Source organism: Lithobates pipiens, unplaced genomic scaffold (assembly GCF_037356315.1).
Source record: "Lithobates pipiens isolate NorthernLeopardFrog02 unplaced genomic scaffold, aLitPip1_a1.2 Scaffold_3, whole genome shotgun sequence".
NCBI lineage: Eukaryota > Metazoa > Chordata > Amphibia > Anura > Ranidae > Lithobates > Lithobates pipiens.
The window spans coordinates 59942884-59968895 of record NW_027507790.1 but is presented as its reverse complement, the minus strand read 5'-3'; the positions used below and the strand labels follow the sequence as shown (position 1 = coordinate 59968895).

Here is a 26012-nt window from a genome sequence, read left to right as displayed (position 1 = left end):
AGCAATCAAGGATCTTTTTCTTCTAATTATTAAAATGGGAAGGGAAAAAAACTACAGATGTGCACTATACTTCTTATACACAAAATCTCTGTATATGTTTTAACCAGTTAGAAGTCTAAAATGTATCACATGCTATCTACTACAGGTCCAGCCTCAAACTGTAACACTGACACAAGCGACAGCAACAGGCCAGCAGCAGGTTCAGGTATTGCCTACAGGGTCAGCTGCAGCCCAGGTGGTTCAGCAGAAACTCCTTCAACAGCAGCAGGTTGTGATGTCAGCAGCGGTTTCACCACAGCTCCAAGCTCAATCCAATCAGAGCCCAGCATCCACAGGGACAGCAGAAGGCCAAAACCAGCAAGCAAAGCTTCAAGTCAGAGCTTCTACTGTGCGGATCAAGGCTCCCACGAAGCCCAGCTGAAAAAACATGTGAGAGGTGGAGAAATTAAGAAGCATTTCCAAAATGTGTTGCACCCTCTAAATGAAAACCTCTAAGAACTCCTATACATGTTGTCTGTCATGTCTGACAAAGTGTTTTATTCATCTAAAGAAAAAAAAATATTTAGTGACTTTTTTGTGAATGTGAAGAAAAGGGATATGAAGAAAGGGATATGAAGAAAGGGATATGAAGGTCCCACAGATGTCATGGACTGTTTTATTTCAAAGAGATGTTACTTATATGGGAAGAAAAATACAGTGCCATTTTAGATCTCCTCTTTGTGGATTTCTGTCTCACTTTTTTGCACCAAGGCATTTGTGAAGAATTTAAGCTTAAATTTTTAGTTCTCAAACTCTGTCATTTGTCAAAGTGTTTTATCTTGTTTTTAGCTTAGTGTTGGGGTATATTGCTGTAGAACTTAAAAAGGGAAGGTACACAAAGTGAAACATTGTAATAACATGGAAGATTCATCTCCCACGTCTTTCATCTGAGTGCATGTTTACATTGCATCACAAAGCATCTCCTGTTCAGTGTGGTAAATTTATGTGGTTCCTCAACTTCATTTATATTTCATTGTTACTGGTACATCTGTGTAGTAACCAATGGGGTCACCTGTTCTGTTCTAGTGACAACTGAGAAAATTGGGATTGAATAAGAGATAGCAATGTCTGGACTATCTTATTGCTTCTACATCGTGCATTGTATCTGGATGAACCTTTACCTGACCTGCACCCTCACTAGTCAACAGCATCCAATTCATCGGACCTTGTTAAACGGAGATGGGCCCACTTAGCATTTATCGTGGGTCCCCCAATCAACATGGTCATTGTTCATGGAGGAATTCCTCCCGCGGGGCAGTTGTGTTCTCCTAGCAATGGGAGCCATCCCTGCCTGGAGAACACAGTGACTATTGCTAGCAGCTATAACCGCTGGCAATATTCGCAAGTAAAAATCTGCATGCTTTTTGTACCAAAGACGATTGATGGATTGACTTGGGTACAATCAGCCTGCCCATAGATGGTTTAAATGTCGGCCTGTCCCTGCTGAACCAGCCTGGGATTTGAGCCATCTTTGACTGGCTTTATGAGGAATAAACTATAATAGTAGGGTTAGGCTTTCTAATCTAATGACAATGGCCATTATGTTGACAGTAGAGGAGAAGGGGGCATGCTCCCGCTAGTACTGCATTATAACATAAATTCTCCTGTTCTCGTCTTGCATTAAACTTCTCTCTGAATTATTTTTTTATTATTCTTATTTTAATTAAAAGCAAGCTAAAAATCACATCTTGTAATTTAGGGTGTTTTGCAGATCGGTGAGGTTAAGCTCTGAGGCAAGAAATAGTTGTAATTTCAGATATCCTGTCAGTTAAATGTGGTGCTGTGGTACAACATTTCAAGTATACTGACGGGGTATGTGGAACTCTGATATGTACATCTTCAGTTTGCCATGCATACAATGCAATAGGATAAGCTTTTAGGTTAGGTAATGCTGAGATTCTCTGTGTAATTGCAGAGGAGGTCAGAAGCAACAAATGAATTCATATTTAGCCTGAGGCAATGCTTGAAGTGGACCTATACTAAAATCGTAACATAACACTATGTTAAAGCTGAACTCCAGGCAGAGCTTTTATTCTCTATTTGGGTAGAGTGGAAAGAAAGATTTACAACCTCTCAAAGATTTTTATTGCTGCTTGTGTATCCATTGGGGAGATTTCCTCTTTACTATTTGTCCTGAAGACAGCACAGGAAGTGGGAAGACATTTTCCCCATCTCCACCGAAAGTGTCCCCAGTTGTTCCTGAAACATACAGTATGTCCCCATTGGGAGATTTCCCATTCACCTCTGTCCTGGTGACAACTGGAAAATTTTAGCTTTTTACTTTTGATTACATTAGAATTTAGAATTAATTTCCCAAACAGAGAACCAGATAGAAATAAAAACCTGACAGATGTTCTAACCCTTGCGCTCCCTATCTAATACTATACAAATGTTCTGACTGGGGTTCACTTTTAATGGTCTTATGAAAATAGGGGAAAAAAAGTAGAGGAGTTGAAGTTCTTTTCCTGGAGAAAATGCTGCATCTGGTTCCTCTCACTGCTGGACACTTGTCCAAAGGCCTAGGGTATGTAGGCTTGTGAATGCTACTGAAAACGAATCAACCCAGCAAAGATAATATCAACGCATTGATGGGCTTTCACACATATAGCCAGCACTGAAGGGAGCATGGGGCCAGTATTTTCTCCAGAAAAGGTATCACATTTTATCCCTTCTATTACTCATTTTTTTACCCATTTCAGGAAGGCTGTTGCAACAGCACAGTGTTAAGGTTTGAGCACAAGTCCAACATTAGCTTGTCTTTTCATTTTGAATCAGTACAGCTAGAATCATGTTGCAAGAGGGTTAATAGTTTATGCTGAGGACAGGTCTTTTGTTCACTTAATGGAAGTGCTTTCCAGCTTTTTTCTGCTGCTATAGGACAGTATGATAATATACAGACATATACACAATATATACAGAATTAGCTGCTCTATGAAACCCAATGAATTGAAGTAAATGTACAGCTGATGTTACACTTTTTCTTTTACATTTTGCACTTTTTTTTAATCCCTCGTAACCTAGTTTGTTTTAAAGATTTGCTTGCACAGTTTTTATTTGTTTGTGTACATATGTGTATTGTTTTATAGGTTGTGCACTTTTGGGAATATCTCATCCTACTATATGTTCTCATAGTAGTAAGAAGCTGCTTTCCTCGCACTATTCAGAATTGAACAAGATGGTACACAGCTAATAGTTTTATAATAGATTCTCTTTATATCTCTGTTGTCATAACCAAAATGAAACCTGTGTACTAGGGGATTACACACCCTGTGTCTTCCTGCAGTTCAACAACATCCATAAGGCCTTAAGCACTGTGTGTTTTTCTGTACAAAAGGCAGCTTCAAGTTTTTTTTTTCTGAATGTAAAACATAAATTTAAAAACGAAAAAACATATTTTCTGTGCAATTTGCTCATCTGCAGAAATTCCCTGTCCATGGTTTACAAAGTAAGCGGTATACCAGTCTTATGTTTGCACATTTTTAATGTTTAGAAAGTAGCTGTCTGTGTTTGTTAGGTTAGTTTAATGAAATATAGTGCTTTATTTGTTGTGTGTTACATGACCATTTTGTTGCTTTAGAAAAAAAATCATTGCATTCGCTATTGCCGCGGTTGCTAATGATTGGGTTTATATTTACTTTTACAATATGCTAAGCACCTACGCATTTCCCAAGTTTACTGTGCCACTTTATACTCCAAATTGGTAAGTTTTCTTACATAAAAGAGATTAATATGAATGCAGTTCTATCTCCAGGACTGATATGTTGAATGACACTTGGGGGTTGATTTACTAAAACTGGAGGGTGCAAAATCTGACGCAGCTCTGTATAGAAACCAATCAGCTTTCATGTTCGTTTTTTGTCAAAGCTTAATGGAACAAGCTTAAGTTAGAAGCTGATTGGCTACTATGCACAGCTGCACCAGATTTTGCACTCTCCAGGTTTAGTAAATCAACCCCTTGCTGTCTATCTTAGAAGAAGATCCCTCCTACGTTGCTGTTTTCCACATTTTATTTGTATGTGCATGAATGTGTTATATGTTGAGACATTTTTTTTTGTTTTTTACAGTGAAATAGTTTTTTGTTTTGTTTTTAAATATCTATATATATATATATGTATAATTTAAAATACAATGACCACCCTTTCACTGCTGGGTCCATCTACATTATCTTCTAGGTCTTCTGACAGTGAAAATGTAAAGTTTTGGTTTCCTTGAACCATACTGTGTTCAAAATGTACATAGATTATGAAAAACACATTTGTACGTGCTGTAGAACCATAGTGAGTGATGCATAGCACATTGCTGGTGTAATAAAATGTACATTTTTCATAAGTATTTTTCTGGTGTTGCAATGCTTTATTTCAAAATCTGTCCAGTTGTCTCATTTTTCAGGCAGGGAACTGCAAAAGATGTGATGAGAACGTGCAGTGATTTTCTGAAACCTGAAGATGGAGAATATAGTTATTGCAGAAAGCTTTCATAAAGCAGCACTAAAAAGTCTGCAAAAGTCAGAGACTTGCATCATAATGCAGAGCAAGGATGTGTTAAAGGAAAATAGTTTTTTGTTCTTTTTGTAGGACTTCTCATTCATGTAAACTAATGTGCTCCCTGATGGTGGCTTGCATGTGGATTTTGTGAACACAAGTGGGTTTTTGAACTAAAGTGGAGAGTTAATAACCAGGAGTTGTGCTTTGACTGCTTCTGCTTGACTGCTTCTGCTTGCAAGTGTTGTTTTTGGGGGTGTTTTATTTATTTTTCTCTCCTCCTTTATTTGATACATTTGCTAGCAGTTTTTAAAAGACCTTTTTTCTGACACTTTTTAAACAGCATTTTTTTCTCTTTCTTCCTGCCAATTTAGGGGAGGGGTTAATTGTTCACAGGTGTATAAAGGTAGTTATACAAACTCCTCCAGGAGCTTGCTCCCTGATGGTGGCTTGCATGTGTATTTTGTGAACACAAGTGGGTTTTTTAACTAAAGTGGAGAGTTAATAACCAGGAGTTGAAAACAGGAGTTAAGACAGGAGTCTCTAATCTCTATCCTACCTCCATCCTCCCCTCCATTTTAAAGATCCCACTGCAAGGGGCAACCAGACAGCTCTCCAGAAACGTCAGGCTGACGGCAAGCCAGATTCACCGGAACCAGAGTGTTTAACGGGGACCACCGCAGCCAGGTAAGCTCGCACCTCCACTCCCCCCCCCCCTAGTGATTGTTCCAGGGACTTCGTCCGACCACCTACGGGGGTCAGTAAGGAATTTTTGCCCCACTGGCGCGTTTGGCTGCTACTGCCAGGGTTTTTTTTTCGCCTTCCTCTGGAACAATCAGGAACAACCGTAGGTTAGCATACCCCTACCTCCGGCCTCCGTTCCATTTTTCACGCTATCCTAGGACGACTACTCCAGATCACAGCCAGACTTCTTTTCTGAGTGGAGACCTTCACCTCAAGTAAAGGTAGCCGGAATAGCCAGAAACCGAATACAACAACTCCTTCTGCATCCATATAGGCATCCCCTGATCAACTTGCGCGCTAATAGCCTCAAGCACGGCGGCAAGTCTGATACCTAGCCCCTCCTCAGGATCAATACCCTGACCAGGATCATCATCCTAGGCCCATAGTACCATCAACAGCATCCACAAACCATGTGCCACTTCAAATACTCAGCTGAAGTTCTGCACAGACTAAGGAACATCAACACCACATTGCCATCTTCCATACAAAAAATACTTCAAAGAGAACAACTATTAAAAACCGGACGACAAGCAGCTCCCAACCACAGGAAGACATCTACTCGACCACTACAATTAGATTGCGCCTTGATTAACGCCAGGTCTGCAGTCAAACATAGACTGGAAGTACACGACTTCATCATCGAGAACAATGTAGACTGCCTCTTCATCACCGAAAGCTGGTTAACCTCTGACTGCAACACCATCCTCACCGAATTGGTGCCGGAAAACTACAGGATCCTAACCGAACACTGGATAGGGAAAAAAGGAGGAGGCCTAGCAGTGATCTTTAAAGGTCACCTGGATCTCACTAAACCATCATCTCAGAACCCAGTGCCTTTTATGGAAACCCTGACGCTACATCTTCAACCAACACCCCATGACACCACTCATATTCTACTGTGCTACAGACCACCGGGACCAAAGTCCAATCTTCTTTCACCCCTCACGGAATCCTTCACAATGCACACCCTAAAATTCAAAAATTTCCTGGCACTCAGAGATTTCAACCTTTGGGCAAACGAGCCCAAAGACCCCATCGCGACTGCCTGCATCAATCAACTAGAAGAACTGGGTCTCCAGCAACTGCTAAAGACTCCCACGCATGGGTCAGGACACACGCTGGACCTCATTTTCAAACAGAACATTGACATCAACATACTCGACAACATAACATTGCCATGGACGGATCACCACGCCATCAAATTCAAAATCGCTACCAACATCACCACCGAAAAACAGAATCCTGTAACAACAACGCACTGGACCAGATCGCATAAAAAACTGTACTCCGAATCCTTCAAATCCACTCTGTCCAACAAGATAACTACAATACCTTAAACCACTCTACGGAGGAAACACTCAACTCCCTGAACAGGGCATTGCTGCAATCAGCAGACTCGGTAGCACCAAAACGGGCTCTCATCAGGAAGAAAAACTCTGGATGGTTTAATAGCTCCCTCGCCGTACTAAAGCAAGAACGCAGAAGAGCGGAAAGAACATGGAGAAGCAATACCACCGAGGAAAACCACTTTAACTACAAAGGTCTCACAGAGAATTATCGGAAAGCAATCTTCAAAGCCAAAAAGGACCACTTCTCATATACAATCTCAACGGTCAAACCAACCACGGGAACTGTTTAAACTGGTTAATCAATCAATGAATCCGGTGTGCCTAGAACCCCCAGAAAGTGAATCCCAGGATTACTGTGACAAACTGTCAGATTTTTTCATCGATAAAGTCAAAACCATCAGGGAATCAGTTTGTCAGAAGAAAACATCCGACCTCAGCCAGCAAATACATAAAGAGGATGTCTGCACCAACATACCGCAACCGCCGAAAATTTTCACTATCCCCAATTACCGTAGACACCGCAAAAAACATCATTAATAATCTGCGTGACAGTACCTCACCTATTGACATCATCCCCACAAAACTACTGAAAGAATGCTCCGACATCGTGGCTCCAACCATAACCCACCTCATAAACCGATCATTCCACAAAGGGATTGTTCCCAGCATCCTCAAACAAGGCATCGTCAAACCTCTACTCAAGAAACCAAACCTGGACCCTCAGGATCCAAACAACCGTAGGCCAATTACGAGCCTCAACACCATTTCGAAGATCATGGAGAAAGCTGTAGTACATCAGCTACAACTTCACCTGGATACTCACAAACTCCTGGACCCGCTGCAATCAGGCTTCCGCCCGGGTCATGGAACAGAAACAGCTCTCCTCAAGATTTGGGATGACGCCCTCAAAGCAGCAGATGACAGAGAGCCGTGTCTCCTCGTACTGCTAGACCTAAGTGCAGCGTTTGATACAGTAGATCAAAATACTCTACTCGTCCGCCTCTCAGAAGTAGCCGGAGTCCAAGACATAGATCTCCAATGGTTCGCGTCCTTCCTAGGAAATCGGTCACAGACAGTGAAACTAGGAAAATTCCTCTCCGAAACTCGGGCAGTCACCTGCGGAGTCCCTCAAGGCTCTCCTTTGTCACCCGTTCTCTTCAACATTTACATTCGCCCACTTCTTCAAATCATCAGATGCTCAGATCTCTGCTTCCACTCTTACGCTGACGACACGCAACTTTATTTCCGGATCAATGGAAAAAAAGATCACCAACAACAACTTGAAAACTGCCTCAAATCAATAGAGGACTGGATGACCACTAACTCCCTCCAGCTGAACGAATCAAAGACAGAGCTTCTTATCTTACACCCAAATCATAAGCCCGCAACCAAAACCTCCTGGTCTCCACCAACCGTCTTTGGGTAGACTATCTCCCCAAAGACCAAAGCGAAGAGTCTCGGGGTTATTTTAGATACACAAATGTCAATGGATGCGCAAATAGGATCTGTAGTCAGTGGATCTCACCATCTGCTGCGCATGCTTCGCAGACTCATCCCTTTTATCCCAAAGAATGACAAAGCAGTGGTAGTTGGAACAATCATTAATTCACGACTGGACTATGCAAATTCGCTTTACATAGGATTACCACAATATCAACTTGCGCGATTACAACTGATCCAAAACACGGCGGCAAGGCTGATAACAGGAAAAAAACCCTGGGAATCCATCTCTCCTTCGCTGAGGAGCTTACATTGGCTAACCGTAAAAAATCGGATCACGTTCAAGACCCTTTGCCTCACCCACAAATGCGTGCATAGAGAAGCTCTGCAATACCTAATGGAGAAAATAAATCATTACACACCAAACCGCAGTCTTCGATCAGCCAACAAAAACCTTCTCCTCGTGCCCAAAGCCCGGTATAAATCCAAGGGGGATCGGAGATTCGCTGTCCAAGGGCCTCGGCTATGGAATGCTCTACCAATCAACATCCGCCTGGAAGAAAATCACCTGGCTTTTAGGAAAAAACTCAAGACCTTCCTCTTTTAGCAGATGATCAAAGCTCGCCACAGCGCCTAGAGGCGATTCAGTTCGCATTGTGCGCTATACAAGTATTTCATTCATTCATTCATTCACCACAAATCATATGTATTCTGACCCCAGGTCCAAACACAGGCTCAGAGTCTGCCAGTGACCACATGAATAAACACAACAAAGCAATATAGCTGTATTGCAAACTTTACCAGCCTTATCACTTGTAAGTTTATGCAAATCAAATACCCAGAGGCCATCTCTCATAATACACTCTGTACTTTATTGTACGCTATACAGATTGAGAATCTGTATTATTACAAAAAAAACACTGTACACAGTAAAAAAAAAACACATGCGTATTCACTCCCTCATAGGGTCAATTTCTAACTTAATATACAAAAGAATATAACATTAAAACAATTTGTATCCTATATGCAACGGCACCCCCCCCCCCCCCCCAATGTCTATGCAGTAGCTCTCCAAGACTGGTTCTCATAATAACCATAGATCACAATGAATGATTTTTTATTACATGTTGGACCACGGGGACATACGTCCCCGTGGTCCAACTGTGGATATAGACCCTTAGAAAAAAATATAAAGCATATTGGCACAATCCAATGAAAACTCAAATGGTGTGCACAAATAAAATTAGGAACACCTGCAAAAAATATATATATATATTGATGAATGGTTGAGTATTAATCAAGTAGCCTACAGTAGTCCTATATACCCAGTATCTGCCAATTAGTGTTGTTCCTAAATACCAAAAATGGCATCATATTATTTTGGATATGGCAAACGGCAGACGTACAAATTTTTTGCCTAATGTCCTTTAAGGAAGCCTATGTGATAGTCTGCCCCAATAAGCCCATTAAGGCAAGTAACATTGGACACTGCAGACAAACAAACTAGTACCTGCCAAAATGTGCCTTTTCTAAAGCTTGTCGTGACATGGTGTACCAAAAGGGCAAATATACCATATATCAACATGTAGTCTTAAACAGGATACTAGGCAGGGCAGTCAAACCTGCTGGAAAAGCGTGCCCACAATTGAACTCCCTGAAAGCATGCAAATAATGGAAAATGTTTGTACATCATATAATATCCCAGTGTGAAAATCTCAAGGGATCTAACCAGCCAAATATATTCCAGTGAGCTAATAAATGCACAAGTATATGTCTGCAAGCTACAAGCAATGTCTGCATGCTACAAGTGGGCGAAAAGGGGGTATAGAAGTGAATTTGGGGTCTAAAAGGTCTGCACCTTACTGGCTTTGCCAGTCATTGCTAGCGCTATCAGAAATGTGAACGATATTCAACCAGGTTGGCACTTGGCCGGACACCATTCGCCTGGACATGAGTATTATGCTTTTAGCCATTTTTAGTTCTTAAAGCAAAACTAAACCCTTCTATTCTTTTCTTGTACCAAAGAAACCTTATTGCAACTGTATGTCACATACAGAAGTAAATTTAATTTATACAGAGTAGATCAAATGAAGCCCCAAGTGGAGTTAGGATAGAACATACCCACACAGGGGTTGCACGGGTCATATAGGTACACGTAACATGAAATTGTGCATGACGAAGATTTGTCCAGATCACCATGGAGATTGAGGTAAGTATGGAATATGCAAGAGATCGTGTAACATAGTTTATAGCCATAGATCCTGTGCATTGATTGAAAGTTAATAGGCTAATCGGCTATGACAGACGACAATTGTGTGCCATAGAAGGTGGTCGCATGACCGTGGGTTTCAGTAAAAAAAAGCAGCCCGTGAGTGATATGGGAGGAGAAAAAGTGGGGAAGGGACCTCAGACTCAGGAGGAAGAGACAGGCAGAGAAAATTCTCCTATCATTTTCAATATTTTTATTGTTCAACCCAGCTGCTGAGGGTTGGGTTTGCGGTGCAAAGGGCGGCAGGGGTTTATGTAATGTCCTAAATGTGTATGTGAATGAAATGTTTGGCATCCATGAGGGTGGCTGGAGCTTACGATACAGCCAGGAGCGTGCGAGGGACAGGGACAGAAGCTTGTTCGTTTTTCCCTTGCATCGCTACGAGCCCCACCCTTTGGAATTCCTGTGTAGAACGGAACAGTAGAGGAGGAATATTAACCCTGTTGTCTGTATTCTCTTCTGAAGCCGTCAGCTGAAACTGCTGCGGGGAAACAGAATAGAGAGAGAGAAAGGAATACTAGAATGTGATATTGTCAAGCGGTTAAAAGTTGTACAAATTGGCAAAGTTTTGTGAATTGAAAGATTGTGTTGCTAGACAGCAAGCAGAGGAATGACGCATGTTGCTAAAGGAACAGAGAAGAGTTCTGTATGATAACGGCTTATTGGATGTGGCAGAAGCTTGGTACAGAATGGCAAAAGCATTGCACAAAGAAAATTGGATAGAGGAAGTTAAGAAAGCTGGTAATTGTAATATGCATGTGTACCACAAAGTTGATCCCTATGTTGGAACTTGGAACAAATGAGGGGAGGGGCAACCCTGCCCTCCGTCTAACGCCACTGCCTTCTCACTACCCGAGTCCAAACACAACCCACTCTGACAACTCCCTGTGGCGGCCATCTTAGTGCACCCAGACCTTCACTTCCTGCCCAGCTCAGTGCACTTCCTGCAACCACGGCCTATACCCAGTTCTCCCTGTTCTAAACCAGGATGGTTCCTACCATACACCTGTCTTCCCCAATACGGAAGCACTACCTTCACAGGCCGGATATATTAATGATGAAGAAGCATCCGAGTGGGAAGACGAACAACAGCCAGCAAGGCCAGCTGCTGATTTAACCCCCAAACCGGCTCCGGACTCACAGTTCCGAGAAGATCTCAAACGTATGCTGACAACCGTAAGGAACAGTGCCCCTTCCCCCGCCCCAATACCAGTCTTAGTTACCAGAAGGGGCACCAGTGATGTATGTCACTATTACCCCATCACAAGCAGCAGCCTTAGTGACAAATCTGCCTGACCCAGAGAAGCAGCCAATGCACTTCTAATGCAGGATAGTGCAGATACAAGAAAGACCAGCTGCCTGGAGAGACTTGATCAGCCTATGCCAAATTAAAGCAAGACATGTCTTTTGGCCAGTCATGCAGGCAGCCTTCAGTGATGCCTGCCTGACAAGTGCCACTTCTACTAAACAAAGGAGAAATTTGCGGATTAGACTACCACAATCCAAGATAAAGGGGAGTCTGTGGAGAAGTATCATGCTAGACTCATACAGGCCTTTGATCTGAGCTTCTCCCACTATGAACAGGCACACACACGTTATCAACTGCTTTTATCTCAGGGCTCAGGGAGGATACACAGGAAATACTTGACAGAATCCCTGCGTGCCTACGGTCTACAGGACCGGAAGACATCAGTCACTTAAAGGTGCCACCAGTTTCAGTCAAGCTCAAAGAGGGCACATCATTGCCCCAGAAACCACAATACCCTCTAAAATTAGCCCAATTTGCAGCCATTTCAAACTATGTCAAGGCCTTCGTGTCAAATGGAGCCCTGATACCCTGTACATCTCCATGCAACACACCTCTTTTCTCTGGGAAAAAGAGAACCCCTAAAAGAGAATCAGACAAGTACAGAATGTCCCAGGACCTCCGAGCAGTTAATGAAGCTACAGTCTTAGACACACCAACTGTGTCTAACCCTCACACTCTACTTGCGGAGAGTGCCTCTGAGCACAAAGTACCTCACAGTGGTGGACCTTGCAAACGCTTTCTCCAGTGTCCACCCTCACCCCTCCTACTGGTATCTTTTTGCATTCACCCACGAAAAGAAGTAGCAACATACCTAGACAGTTATGCCACAAGGGGCAGAGAACGCTCCTAGCCAATTTGCAAAAGCTATGGCTATCATCCTTGACACATGACAAGAGGATCACCCGGAAGTGATTCTCCTCCAATATGTTGATGACCTTCTCTGTGCACATGACTGTTGTGCTATCTTGCCAACCAGGGTTGCAAAGCCTCAAAACCCAAATTGCAGTGGTGCTCAGCATCTGTCATTTTGCTTGGACACTGTTTGTCCCATGGGACAAGACACCTTACTGAAGAAAGGGTGAAAGTAATCTCTGACATCCCACTGCCACAAGGCTAGAAGTCCCTTCATACCTTCCTTGGAATAATTTCCTATTGCAGAGGATGAATTCCAGAAGCCTCCCTACTGATGCTACCTTTGTATGATGCTCTGAAATCAGACCCCTTCCAGATGTCTCCCGAAGTAATATCCAACTTTGAGGCCCTCAAGCGCGCCATCTCTGGCGCTAGGGCTCCCAGGCTATGGCAAAACATTCATGCTCTTTATATCCGAACGTCTGGGACATGCTGCAGGTGTACTCACCCAATCACACGGCAACCACCTACGTTCCATAGGATAGCGAGTCTGCAAGCTGTCTTTGCTGCACAAGCCTTGCTTGACAAAACTTCGGACTTGGTCCTCGGAAACTGCCTCGTTCTGCTTGCTCCCCATGACATTGCTGCCATATTCAACCAAGATCCAGCCGAAACACCTGTCCACTGCCAGACACTTTAGGCTCCTGTGTTCCCTCCTTCTACTGGACAGCATTACGCTACTATGTTGTCAAACATTGAACCCTACCACCCTTCTTCCACTTCTCGAAGGGAGGAAAGGAGAAGGAGTCAAATCCTGACTGCTTCTAACAAATGCGTCTGGAAACCACGCACCTCGCCTACGTGAGTGAAATACCCCTGATGGACGCCTTGCTTCTCCCAACCCAAGTGGTTATTCTGAAAGTAAAAGCACACGAGAAAACTGAACTGGAAGGAAGTTCGAGGCAATCATCTAGCCGATTCAGCTGCCAAACAGACAGCCATTGGTCCACAGGAAGTGGACAGCAGGGTAGAAGAAGACCACCCTACAGTCTCTCCCAGTGGACAGAGTTTATCTGAAAGAACTACAAAAAGGAACTAGTCCGGATGAGAAGGAAAGCTAGAAACGGAGAGGAGCAACCCTCAGGGATGAACTATTTGAGTACAACAAGAAGCCTTTTCTACCCAGGAGTATGTAACCAGCCGTGGTGCAATGGGCACATGGAGCTGCCCACTTGTCAAAGACTCTTATGAACTCTCTTATCAACAAGTATTATGTAACACCAGGAGTTACTCCACTGACCAACAACTTCTTTATATCATGCACTATCTGTGCCAAATATAAAGCAGGCCGTACAGAAAAGGCACCACAAAAGCCCTATACCCCCTTCCAAAGGATACAAATTGATCACATCCAAATGCCAAGAAGTGGCAGATTCGAATACGCCCTAGTGGAGGTGGACATGACTGCCAGGACCACGGCTAAGAAATTACTGAGTGAGATAGTATGTAGATTTGGGGTCCTAAAGGTGATAGAGAGCGATCAGGGCCCAGCCTTGACAGAAACCCTTACAAAAGAGATTTGGGCAGCACTGGGGATTCAGTTGACCCTACACACCCCATACCACCCTCAAAGTAGCGGGAAGGTAGAAAGGATGAATGGGACACTAAAAAAAACGGATGCTAAAGATGGCCCAAGAGACTAACATGAGTTGGCCAGATAGTTTGCCCATTGCCCTGTTCAGTGTCAGACACACTCCCTGGGGGAAACATGCCCTATCCCCTTATGAAATGTTGTTTGGTTCAGCCCCCAGACTTGGCTGTTACTTTCCACAACAGTTACAGTTGCAATCTGATGTGTTAACTAATTATGTAACCACATTATCACGAGAATTAACCTGAATGCATGTCCAGATGTTTTCTTCCATTCCAGTCCCTGAATTAGATACAGGAACACACCAACTACTGACTGGAGATCCTTGAGCGAAGATATGATGGTCCATTCCAAGTTTTGCTGACCACAGCCACCTCAGTCAAATTGGCTGGGAAGAACACCTGAATACACGCAATAAAGCTCCAACCCCTGAGGACAAGACCCTGCCCACTGCAGAGGCGGCTCTCTAATTAGGCAAATTAGGTGACCGCCTAAGGCCTCGCACTCACAGGGGCCTCGCAGCCACCTAATTTGCTTGTGCTCAATCACTGATGTTGACGCCGGCGGCTCCGCCTACCCCCGCTGAGACTCTGTGACTCAGGGGCTGACTGAAACAGGTATTACCTGAGGAATAGCGGCCCCAAGACAGAGCGGCTGCATCCTGGTCCGATGCAGCAGGTGCTGGGAGTGGGACAGTAGAGGCCTCTAGGTGGCGGCAGCGGCTGGATGACAGCACCCAAGTCCAGGTGCCGTCTCTACAAGAGCGGGCGGCATGTCCATGTGGGAGCCGCAGCTGGGCTGCTCCTTCAGCCTGCGCTGCTCACCCGACCTCTCCGCACCTGCCTCCAGCTGAGCTGCCCAGTGACTGAAGATGAAGGAGCTCCGCCTCCAATCTCCTGATGCCGCCTGGCTAACCAGAGAGAAAGTGAGTGCCCGTGCAGCCTCCCTGTGTGCCTGGATAGGAGGAGCGGTGGACGGCTGCATATAGAGGAGTTGATCTTTCTATATTCCTCCTGCAGGCGCTGAATGTGAGGAGAAGTGAGCATTCAGCGGCTCCAGGAGGAACATTGAAAAATTACTTCCTCTATATGCAGACGACCACCACTCCTCCTATCTAACTTCTTCTGCGCCCCCGTGCTCTCAGCCCCCTCCTTGTGCTCCCTGCCTCTGCCCCCTGTTCTCAGGCCCCTCCTTGTGCTCCCTGGTTCTGCCCCCATGCTCTCTGACCCCTCCTTGTGCTCCCTAGCTCCTCCCCCAGTGATCTCCAGGTCCCCCTGCTTTCCACTCCCATTCTTTATGACTCCCCTCCTCTCAAGCCCCATCCCAGCGCTCTCCAGCCCCCACCCCTCCTATGCTCTCCACCTTCCTCAGTGCTTTCTGTCCCCACCCCCCAGTGATCTGCAGCTCCTCCCTGCTCTTTGCCCCCCAGTACTCTCTGCCCCTACCCCCCAGTGCTCTCCAGCTCCTCCCTGTTCTTCGCCCCCCTCTCCTGCTCCTGCCCAGTGCTCTCACACACACAGGAGGGTCTGCAGATAGGGCTAGGGATCTCTCTCCCCCTTTTCTTCACCCCCCTCTTTCTCACCTCCTCCCATCTCTCTCTCTCCCTCTCTCTTTATGTCACCCTCCTTTCTCTCACCCCTCCCCTCTCTCTCTCATCTCTCTCTCCCCCTCTCTCTCCCTCCCTCCCCCTCTCTCTCCCTCTCTCATCTCTCCCTCCCTCTCTCTCTCTCCCCTCTCTCTCTGTCATCTCTCCATCCCTCCCCTTCTCTCTCACCTCCCACCTCTGTGTCACCCTCAGTCTCTTTCCCTCCCTCTCTCCCCCATCTCTCTCCCCCCTCTCTCTCTCCCTCTCTCTCATCCTTCCCTCTCTCTCTCCCTCTCTCCCCCCCTCTCTCTCCCTCCATCCCTCTCTCTCCCTCCCCCCTCTCTCTCTCCCACTCCTCCCCTTCACCCTCCTTTCTCTCACCCCTCATCTCTTTCTCTCTCGCACCACCCCTCTCTTCCACAACCCTTCTCTATCTCCCTCACCCCCTCTCTTTCTCACCTTCCTCCCTCTTCCATCTCGCCCTCCCTCTCTCCTCCCTCCCTCTCCTCCCCATCTCTCCCTCTCCTCCCCATCTCTCCCTCTCTTCCCCATCTCTCCCTCTCTCTCCCTTCCGCCTCTCTCTCTCCCTCTCTCCCCTCTTTCTCACTGCCCTCCTCTGTATCACCCTCAGTCTCTCGCACCCCCACCCACCACTCCCTCCCTCCACCCTCTCTCTCTATTATCCCCTCTCCCCCTCTCTTCCCCTCTCTCTTCCTCCCTTTCTCCCCCTCCCTCTCTTTCCATCACCTCCTCTCTTACCTCCTCTCTTTCCCACCTCCCTCCTCTGTGTCACCCCCAGTGTCTCTCACCCCTTCCCACCGCTCCCTCCCTCTCTCCCCCCTCTCTCTCACTTACCCCCTCTCTATCTCTTCCCCCTCTCTCCCCACCCTCTCCCCACCTTCTCTCTCTCCCCCTCTCTCTCCATCTCTCCTCCCTCTCCCTCCTTTCCCTCTCCCTCCCCCTTTCCATCTCTCCCCTCTCCCTCACCCTTTCCATCTCTCCCTCCCCCTTTCCCTCTTCCCCCTCTACCTTCCCTTTCCCTCTCCCCCTCTCTTTCTCCCTCTCTCTACCCTCTTTCTATCTCCCTCCCTCCCTCTCGCTGCATTGTTCTGGGATCCCCCACTCTCCTTCCTCCCAAGACATGGGAAATTCTAATGCCCCGTACACACGAGCGGACTTTTCGACATCCAAACTCCGACGGACTGAGTCCGGCGGACTATCCGATCGTGTGTGGGCTGCAACGGACTTTAGCGAAGCTAAAGTCTGACGGACTTTAGAAATGAAGCATGCTTTAAATTTTCCCGACGGAACTCCGCCGGACCCGGTCCCCTTTGAAAAATCCGCTCGTGTGTGTGCTACTCCGACGGACTAAAACCGACGCTAGGGCAGCTATTGGCTACTGTCTATGAACTTCCTACGTCGAATCCAGTCGTACGTCATCACGTTCGACTCCGTCGGAGTTTGGTGTGATGGTGTGTGGTCAAGTCCGTTCGGTCGAAAAGTCCGTCGGAACTCCAGCGGAACTCCGGCGGAACTCCTTTGGAGGTCTGTCAGACTTAATTCCTCTCGTGTGTACGGGGCATTAGAGGGGTGGGTTGCCACCTTGCTGGGTCCCAGATGATTTATTGGCTGCATATGTCTAATGGGTGAGGAGGGTGCCCTGGAAGTGGTGCTGATGAACTATTTGCGAGATCTGTGCATCTTTCTTCAGCCATTTTTATTGCTTGAATTTTTTTTCCCTATCATGGGCATGAGAGGGGCCTCGTGTAAGTTTCGCCGAAGGCCTCACAAAGCCTAGAGCCGCCTCTGCACTGCATGACGACCGTGCTACATATCTTTTTTCTGTTTGGTCTAGGGGGGGCCCAGGAGATGACCATCACAAAAATGATAACCTAATTACATTTTGGTATAACTCTTCAGGTACACATGTGACCACCTTTACCTTTGATTACTGTGACATAGTGCCTTGTCCGTTTGACTCTTCATGGCATTGTATGTGTCACAGGCAGTTACTGGGGACAGAGTTGTGATTCCTGGGGGGCAGTGGGTTGCAACACAGGGCCAGACTGGGGGTACCGACCACAGAGTGCATTCGACAAAAAAGATGAAAATGGAAAGCACCTGATAAGTAGAATGACTTTGTGGAAGACAGGTATAAAACCAGGTCCACTCCCTTGGTGATGTGTATTGGATCTATGGGGATTTGAAAATCAAGACCAGATTGGAGGGAACTTGGACTGTTGAGTGTACCCTTGCAAAGGTCATTGTCTCCATATCCTAACAGAAGATACCCCTGATACATACACTGACCCAAGCACCTAGTCAGAGGATGAAGCGAGCAGCTCCCTTCGGAAGCTTTGACCCATATATAGATGCCATAGGGAGTCCAAGGGGGGTCCCTGATGAATTCAAAGCCAGGGATCAGGTAAAAGCTGGTTTTGAGTCTTTGATCCCCATAATAACTGTCAATAAGAATGTAGATTGGATCAACTACATATACTATAAGCAACAAAGATTTGTGAATTATACTAAAGATGCCCTCCGGGTAATTGCTGACTAGTTAGCCCCCACTTCCTACATGACATTCCAGAACTAGATGGCCTTAGACATGGTGTTAGCTGAGAAAGGATGTGTCTGTAAAATGATAGAAAAAAGAGTACCCTGTTGCACCTACATTTCTGATAATACTGGCCCAAATGGTAAGGTTACTCTAGCTATAAAGAAATCAGAATATCTGTCATTGGAGTTGAAGAGGAACTCAGGTATTACAGACCCATGGGATCAATATTTTAGCTGGATTAGTGGGTGGCAGAAGGTGCTCGCCCAGATAGGGATAACGGTATTAATAATCCTGGTTCTTTTAGCCCTGATTGTATGCTGTATTCTACCTTTTCGTAAAGAAGTTGATGAGCAAGGCTGTAGACAACAGCACACCTACATTTTTCCACCAAGAAGAAGAGGACCCTTTTATGATGGAAGAAGATAAACCCTTCACTCCTCTACAGTCACCCCCTGTCCATAATCTCACAATCCTATAGGGTTATAGGGATAGATAGAGCCTGATTGCACTTCTCCAGCTGTATCGAGGGGGGTAGTGAACTACTTGCTGCCCATCTCTATATACAGCCTAAAAGAGTTGCTGAGGAGAATGGGCCAAGTGAGTAGTACCTTTAGATGAGGGACAGAAGAAAATAGCCATTTTAGGGAGGGCTGTGAAGGAATGTAATGTAGATAATGATAATCATAAAATGCCTATTTTCTTATGTGTATACATGTTTCTATGTAACTTCTTACTTATTATATAGTAAAACAGCTCAGCTCTGCTTGAAACTTAAGATCGTGCCTGTTCCCTGCTACCCATGCATCACAAGAATGCGGAAGTGGAGAGAACCAGCTTCAACCAAACTTCAAGCATCAAGTTTCTTTATTTTGTCTTGTATAAGATGTTTACATAGCAATGATGTATCTTTGTGTATAAAACATTATAACCGCGCTGGAATAAAGCAGAAGTGTAGAGTGCATGCGCAGCCACACTTTTTAATTAGAAACAGCAGCAGATGTCCTTGAGCTCGATTGATCAGGCTCTCCTCTCCTCTCACAGAAGTTGTCAGTGAGGAGAGCAGATTGCTGCAGCCAGCCGGTGATCAGTGAGTATGAGCTGTCCCCACACATGTAAACACACAATGTCCCCAAAACACTGTCCCCACACACATATCCCCACATAGTAAAAACACCTGTCCCCACATATGTAACACTAAAATCATATGTCCCAATGATCATCTGCACACATACAGTCAGGTCCATAAATATTGGGACATCGACACAATTCTAATCTTTTTGGCTCTATACACCACCACAATGGATTTGAAATGAAACAAACCAGATGTGCTTTAACTGCAGACTTCCAATTTGAGGGTATTTACATCCAAATCAGGTGAACGGTGTAGGAATTACAACAGTTTGTATATGTGCCTCCCACTTTTTAAAGGACCAAAAGTAATGTGACGGATTAACAATCATCCATCAAACTTTCACTTTTTAATACTTGGTTGCAAATACTTTTTGGCAATTACAGTCTGAAGTCTGGATCGCATAGACATCACCAGACGCTGGGTTTCATCCCTGGTGATGCTCTGCCAGGCCTCTACTGCAACTGTCTTCAGTTCCTGCTCGTTCTTGGTGCATTTTCCCTTCAGTTTTGTCTTCAGCAAGTGAAATGCATGCTCAATTTGATTCAAGTCAGGTGATTGACTTGGCCATTACATAACATTCCACTTCTTTCCCTTAAAAAACTCTTTGGTTGCCTTTGCAGTATGCTTTGGGTCATTGTCCATCTGCACTGTGAAGTGCCGTCCAATGAGTTCTAAAGCATTTTGCTAAATATAAGCAGATAATATATATATATATATATATATATATATATATATATATATATATATATATATATATATATAATTGCCCAAAACGCTTCAGAATTCATCCTGCTGCTTTTGTCAGCAGTCACATCATCAATAAATACAAGAGAACCAGTTCCATTGGCAGCCATACATGCCCACGCCGTGACACTACCACCACCATGCTTCACTGATGAGGTGGTATGCTTTGGATCATGAGCACTTCCTTTCCTTCTCCATACTCTTCTCTTCCATCACTCTGGTACAAGTTGATCTTGGTCTCATATGTCCATAGGATGTTGTTCCAGAACTGTGAAGGCTTTTTTAGATGTTGTTTGGCAAACTCGAATCTGGCCTTAAGGTTTTTGAGGCTCACCAATGGTTTACATCTTATGGTGAACCCTCTGCATTCACTCTGGTGTAATTCCTACACCGTTCACCTGATTTTTATGTAAATACCCTCAAATTAAAGCTGAAAGTCTGCAGTTAAAGCATATCTTGTTAGTTTCATTTCAAATCCATTGTGGTGGTGTATAGCACCAAAAAGATTATAATTGTGTCGATATCCCAATATTTATGGACCTGACTGTATGTCCATGATCATCTGTATACATATGTACATGATCATCTGCGTACATATGTCCGTGATCACACAAACCAATTATTATACACTTAACAGGATTTTTTTTTACCAAAGACATGTAGCAGAATACATTTTGGCTTAAATTTATGACAAAATTTGATTTTATTGGATCTTTTTTAAAACAGAAAGTAGAAAATATATATATTTTTTCAAAATGTCCTCTTTTTTTCACTTGTATCGCAAAAAATAAAAAATTGATTGGTGAATAAATACCACCAAAAGAAAGCTCTATTTGTGTGAACAAAATGATAAAAATTAAATTTGGGTACAGTGTTGCATGACCGCAAAATACTTATTGAAAGTAAAAGAGTGCTGAAAGCTGACAATTGGCCTGAGAAGGAAAGGGCTGAGTGGTACGCTATACATCACCTCGTGTTTGTGACGGTTTCCAGGAGAACGGGTCTGTCTGTGTGCGTCCGGCCGGCGCAACGGACTTAAGGCCTATTTTCTTCTATATATTTGTAAGTGCATTTTTACTTTTTTATTTTGAGAAATAAAGGGTTTTACACTATTTGGAGCTTTATCTTCCCTTTATGGTCCCGATGTCCCTTCTTTTGAGTCCTTCTTTGGGTCTTTGAGGAATACGCTTGGGAACAGGCCTTCTTCCCAATCCCCACTGGAGTAGTGGAACCAGGAGGAAAGTGAGGATCCCCCTTTGGCCGGAAGTCATTCTTACAAGTCTCGTGTGACCCTCTGTAGTGGGGGGTCATGTTTTTCTGGTAAGCGGCAAGTTTTTATCACATGTTGGTGACGGATTGAACACTTACCCTCTCATTGGACTAAGTGGCTGTTTTTCCATGAATATGGTGGCTTAGTTTTGGAAGGACTTCATCTTCACACTTTATAATAATCGTTTTTGTGGTTTATGTACAGTGGTGTGAAAAGTGTTTGCCCCCTTCCTCATTTCCTGTTCCTTTGCATGTTTGTCACACTTAAGTGTTTCGGAACATCAAACCAATTTAAACAATAGTCAAGGACAACACAAGTAAACACAAAATGCAATTTGTAAATGAAGGTGTTTATTATTAAAGGTGAAAAAAAATCCAAACCATCATGGCCCTGTGTGAAAAAGTGATTGCCCCCTAAACCTAATAACTGGTTGGGCCACCCTTAGCAGCAACAACTGCAACCAAGCGTTTGCGATAACGTGCAATGAGGCTTTTACAGCGTCCTGGAGGAATTTTGGCCCACTCATCTTTGCAGAATTGTCCTAATTCAGTTACATTAGAGGGTTTTCGAGCATGAACGGCCTTTTTAAGGTCATACCACAACATCTCAATAGGATTCAGGTCAGGACTTTGGCTAGGCCACTCCAAAGTCTTAATTTTGTTTTTCTTCAGCCATTCGGTGGTGGACTTGCTGGTGTGTTTAGGATCATTGTCCTGCTGCAGAACCCAAGTTCGTTTCAGCTTGAGTACACGAACAGATGGTCGGACATTCTCCTTCAGGATCTCTTGGTAGACAGCAGAATTCATAGTTCCTTTTATCACGGCAAGTCTTCCAGGTCCTGAAGCAGCAAAACAGCCCCAGACCATCACACTACCACCACCATATTTTACTGTTGGTATAATGTTCTTTTTATGAAATGCAGTGTTCCTTCTACGCCAGATATACTTGGACACACACCTTCCAAAGAGTTCCACTTTTGTCTCATCGGTCCACAGAATGTTGTCCCAAAAGTCTTGGGGATCATCAAGATGTGTTGTGGAGAAATTGAGACGAGCTTTGATGTTCTTTTTGCTCAGCAGTGGTTTTCTCCTTGGAACTCTGCCATGCAGGCCATTTTTGCCCAGTCTTTTCCTGATGGTGGAGGCATGAACGCTGACCTTAACTGAGGCAAGTGAGGCCTGCAGTTCCTTGGACGTTGTTGTGGGGTCTTTTGTGACCTCTTGGATGAGTCGTCGCTGCGCTCTTGGGGTAATTTTGGGCGGCCGGCCACTCCTGGGAAGGTTCACCACTGTTCCATGTCTTCGCCATTTGTGGATAATGGCTCTCACTGTGGTTCGCTGGATTCCCAAAGCTTTGGAAATGGCTTTATAACCCTTTCCAGACTGATAGATCTCAATTACTTTCTTTCTCAATTGTTCCTGAATTTCTTTGGGTCTCGGCATGATGTGTAGCTTTTAAGGATCTTCTGGTGGACCTTACTGTGTCAAGCAGCTCCTATCTAAGTGATGCCTTGATTGTGAACAGGTGTGGCAATAATCAGGCCTGGGTGTGGCTAGATAAATTTAACTCAGGTGTGGACAACCACAGTTATATTATGTTTTAACAAGGGGGGCAATCACTTTTTCACACAGGGCCATGATGGTTTGGATTTTTTTTCACCTTTAATAATAAACACCTTCATTTACAAATTGCATTTTGTGTTTACTTGTGTTGTCCTTGACTATTGTTTAAATTGGTTTGATGTTCGGAAACACTTAAGTGTGACAAACATGCAAAGGAACAGGAAATGAGGAAGGGGGCAAACACTTTTTCCCACCACTGTATATGGACTCACTGTTTAAATACTGGATGTTTTTGTTTTTTCTTTTATGCCGATAGAGGCCCACATAACGGAAATTTATGGTGTAAGGGTCAATTTTTATGTTCAAAGTTCTCTATATGTGCTTTACATGCACACATGTTCACTAATTTATATATGGTTATTATACTGTGTTTTCAATTTATAATTTTTTTGTGCACAATCAGTTGTCTGCATAAGTTAAGCGCGGCTTAGTAGTATATTTTTTCATTTTTTCTGTATTTATGTGACACAGCAAAGCCGCAGCTAAACGTTCATTCCCACAGGTATCACTTTAGAGTACATATAATTTACACTTTTTCTTTTACCTTAGCGCAGTTTTTCACATTCTTTCTTAAGGGATGCAAGTGCCCAGTATTGAAGTGATTAAAGTGGAACTTTACCCATAACAACTTGATAAAAAATAATGTATTTTTTTTTTGTTTTTTTTAGCAAGTAACATGCATTCCACATTAAAGTGGTTGTAAACCCTTACAAACCACTTTGACCTACAGGTAAGCCTAGATTAAGGCTTACCTCTAGGTCCAAGAAATATCTCCTAAACCTATACGGTTAGGAGATATTTACAAAAAGACAGCCACAGGCGCACTGGGCAGACTGCAGATCGCAGCGATATGCCGCTCGTGTCGGCTCCCGCGCGCATGAGCGGGAGCGACGTCATTGCGGCTCAGGTGAATCACAGCGCCGGAGCAGCGAGACCCGGAAGTCACTCCGGGATACATGGCAGCGGCAAACATGAAGACGGAGGACCGCTTCGGGGGCTTCGTTCTAAGGTAAGTTATTCATAATGAGCTAGTATGCTATCATACTAGCTCATTATGCCTTTGCCTTGCAGGTTGCATTTTTTTTTTTTAAGTGCCTTTACTTCCTCTTTAATAATAATGCTACCAAAATGTGTGTGTGCTTTAAATTGCCTCCAGCATTGCCCTGTTACTTCTTGCCAGAGGCTGCCATTTTGTTGAAGCCCAAAGCCCCAGCAGTAAATCATAAAGCAGAACTAAAGCCATCAATTTACCGGTTACAAAAAACAGTTCTTTTCCTGGAATGCTGGAAATGCAAACTGTCACATTTGATTGTGTCCTTAACCCAACTGTCAAACCATAAAATGGCGGGTGTCATATCTGAACTGATGTGCAGCTTCATGGCAGATGCAGTTCAAATAGAAGCAGCTTCCTTGGCTGTAAAGGATAGGAGGGTTTAATTATGCTTTAAGGCTGCCAGCAGATCGACTTCTACAAATTCAGCAGAGCTCTGAGTGCTCTGAGTAGCTCCAGGAGGGATTCATGCTGGATTTAAATAGCCTCCATAAAAACCAGATTCATCCAAAGTACCACTAAGGCCTAAAAAGATGGTACCTGGGGCCTTGTATCCAAAGCACGAGGTTTTGCCTGTAACGCCTCTCTTTGTAGGGCTGGACCCCAGGAACCCAGGGCTTTGGTCTTGCTACATTATCTAGCTTTCCTGGTGGAGTGCTTTACAGGTCCAAGGGAGTTGGAACCCCAATATCTAGGGACCCGGTCCTTTAAAGTTTGCTAAACACAGCCCGCCGTGATGGGTGAAGATTGGATTGTCTGTTAATTCAGCAAATCCTGTGGCGGAGATAAGATAAGGGGAGAAACTTGAGTATTAAAAACACCTATGTATTCTTCCATTAGAGAAAAAATGTTGTCATGCCTTAATTCTCCACTAGAGGGAGTTTATGCACATATCTTACTCTGTTGTCTTCACTGTAAAGCTCAGTCTGTGTGTGGCCGCAGCAGCGTGTGCAGGGAGATTTTTTCAAGGTAAAAGAAATCTGCAAAATGTTTTCTTTCTCCCCACTGAAGGGACCAGAGGGTTAGGGGGACACCAGCGCTGTACCCCCCTTACATTAACCCCCCTCCGCCGTGGAGGTCTCGCTGGTACTGCTAATTTTATTACTGTTGGCTGATTTTACTGTTGTTTGTGCCTGCTGCTGGACAGGCTTCTGAATTCCCTGAATTCCCTCCCCCCTCCTCGTGTTGGGTCTGTGGACCCAAAAACACCACGCACGAGCTTGGGAACATTTTTAAATGTAAAAAGGGGCAGAATTTTTCTCGGAGGGGGTGGGGCCTAAGCGCGGTGCCGTTGAATGTCCACGAGGATGCACGGCAGGCTAAAACAAATAAAACTACAGCTGTGACAGTCTCTCCTTGGCTGATGAGGAGGAAACAATCAGCCTGCAACACAGGGACACAGGAGCTGTGGGACACGTGAGGGTTGCAAACTGGCATTCCTGATACAGGAAGGACACCTTTTTCCCAGCACTAGGCTGAACTTTATAGTGGCTTTAAATGTCATGACTATATTCAGCGATTAAGTGCAATTTTTATAGTGCCTCTGTTTTTGTACTTAGGACTATGCCTACCAAAAAAGTAAAGGTTTCACCCCCAGGCGTTAGGATCTCGAGTCGCATTTCCACGCTGTCATCCTCACCTGAATTACCAGTTATGGCAAGCCAGGGTGAGCCATTGGAACAAATTGATGGTGCAACTGCTTCTCACATCTCAGCCCCTGTATACGAGACTGAAGATGTCCTTTCCTCCTCCCTGCAGGATCTGGAAGGAAAGTTAGTGGCTTTAATCGCATCCTCCATTCAAATGGATAGGAAGCTTGCTGGATCCCCCTCCCCCACTTCAGAACCTTTGCAAGGGGAACAGTGGGCTCAGGATGAGGTTTTACCCTCAGTCGATCAAGAGGAAAAACAAACC

At 44.5% G+C, this 26012-nt stretch overlaps 1 protein-coding gene across 11 annotated transcripts in view; it reads left to right on the top strand.

The window, feature by feature from the left end:
• The window catches only part of LOC143940418 (E1A-binding protein p400-like), a 303118-nt gene extending 298747 nt beyond the window's left edge, over positions 1 to 4371 (top strand). For all 11 annotated transcript variants that reach the window (XM_077461750.1, XM_077461754.1, XM_077461752.1 and 8 more), the window contains one exon: positions 146 to 4371. In XM_077461750.1, the coding sequence (XP_077317876.1) occupies positions 146 to 495 (350 nt within the window). In that variant the 3' untranslated portion in view covers positions 496 to 4371. The remainder of the gene's footprint in view (positions 1 to 145) is intronic.
• The last annotated feature ends 21641 nt before the right edge of the window (positions 4372 to 26012 follow it).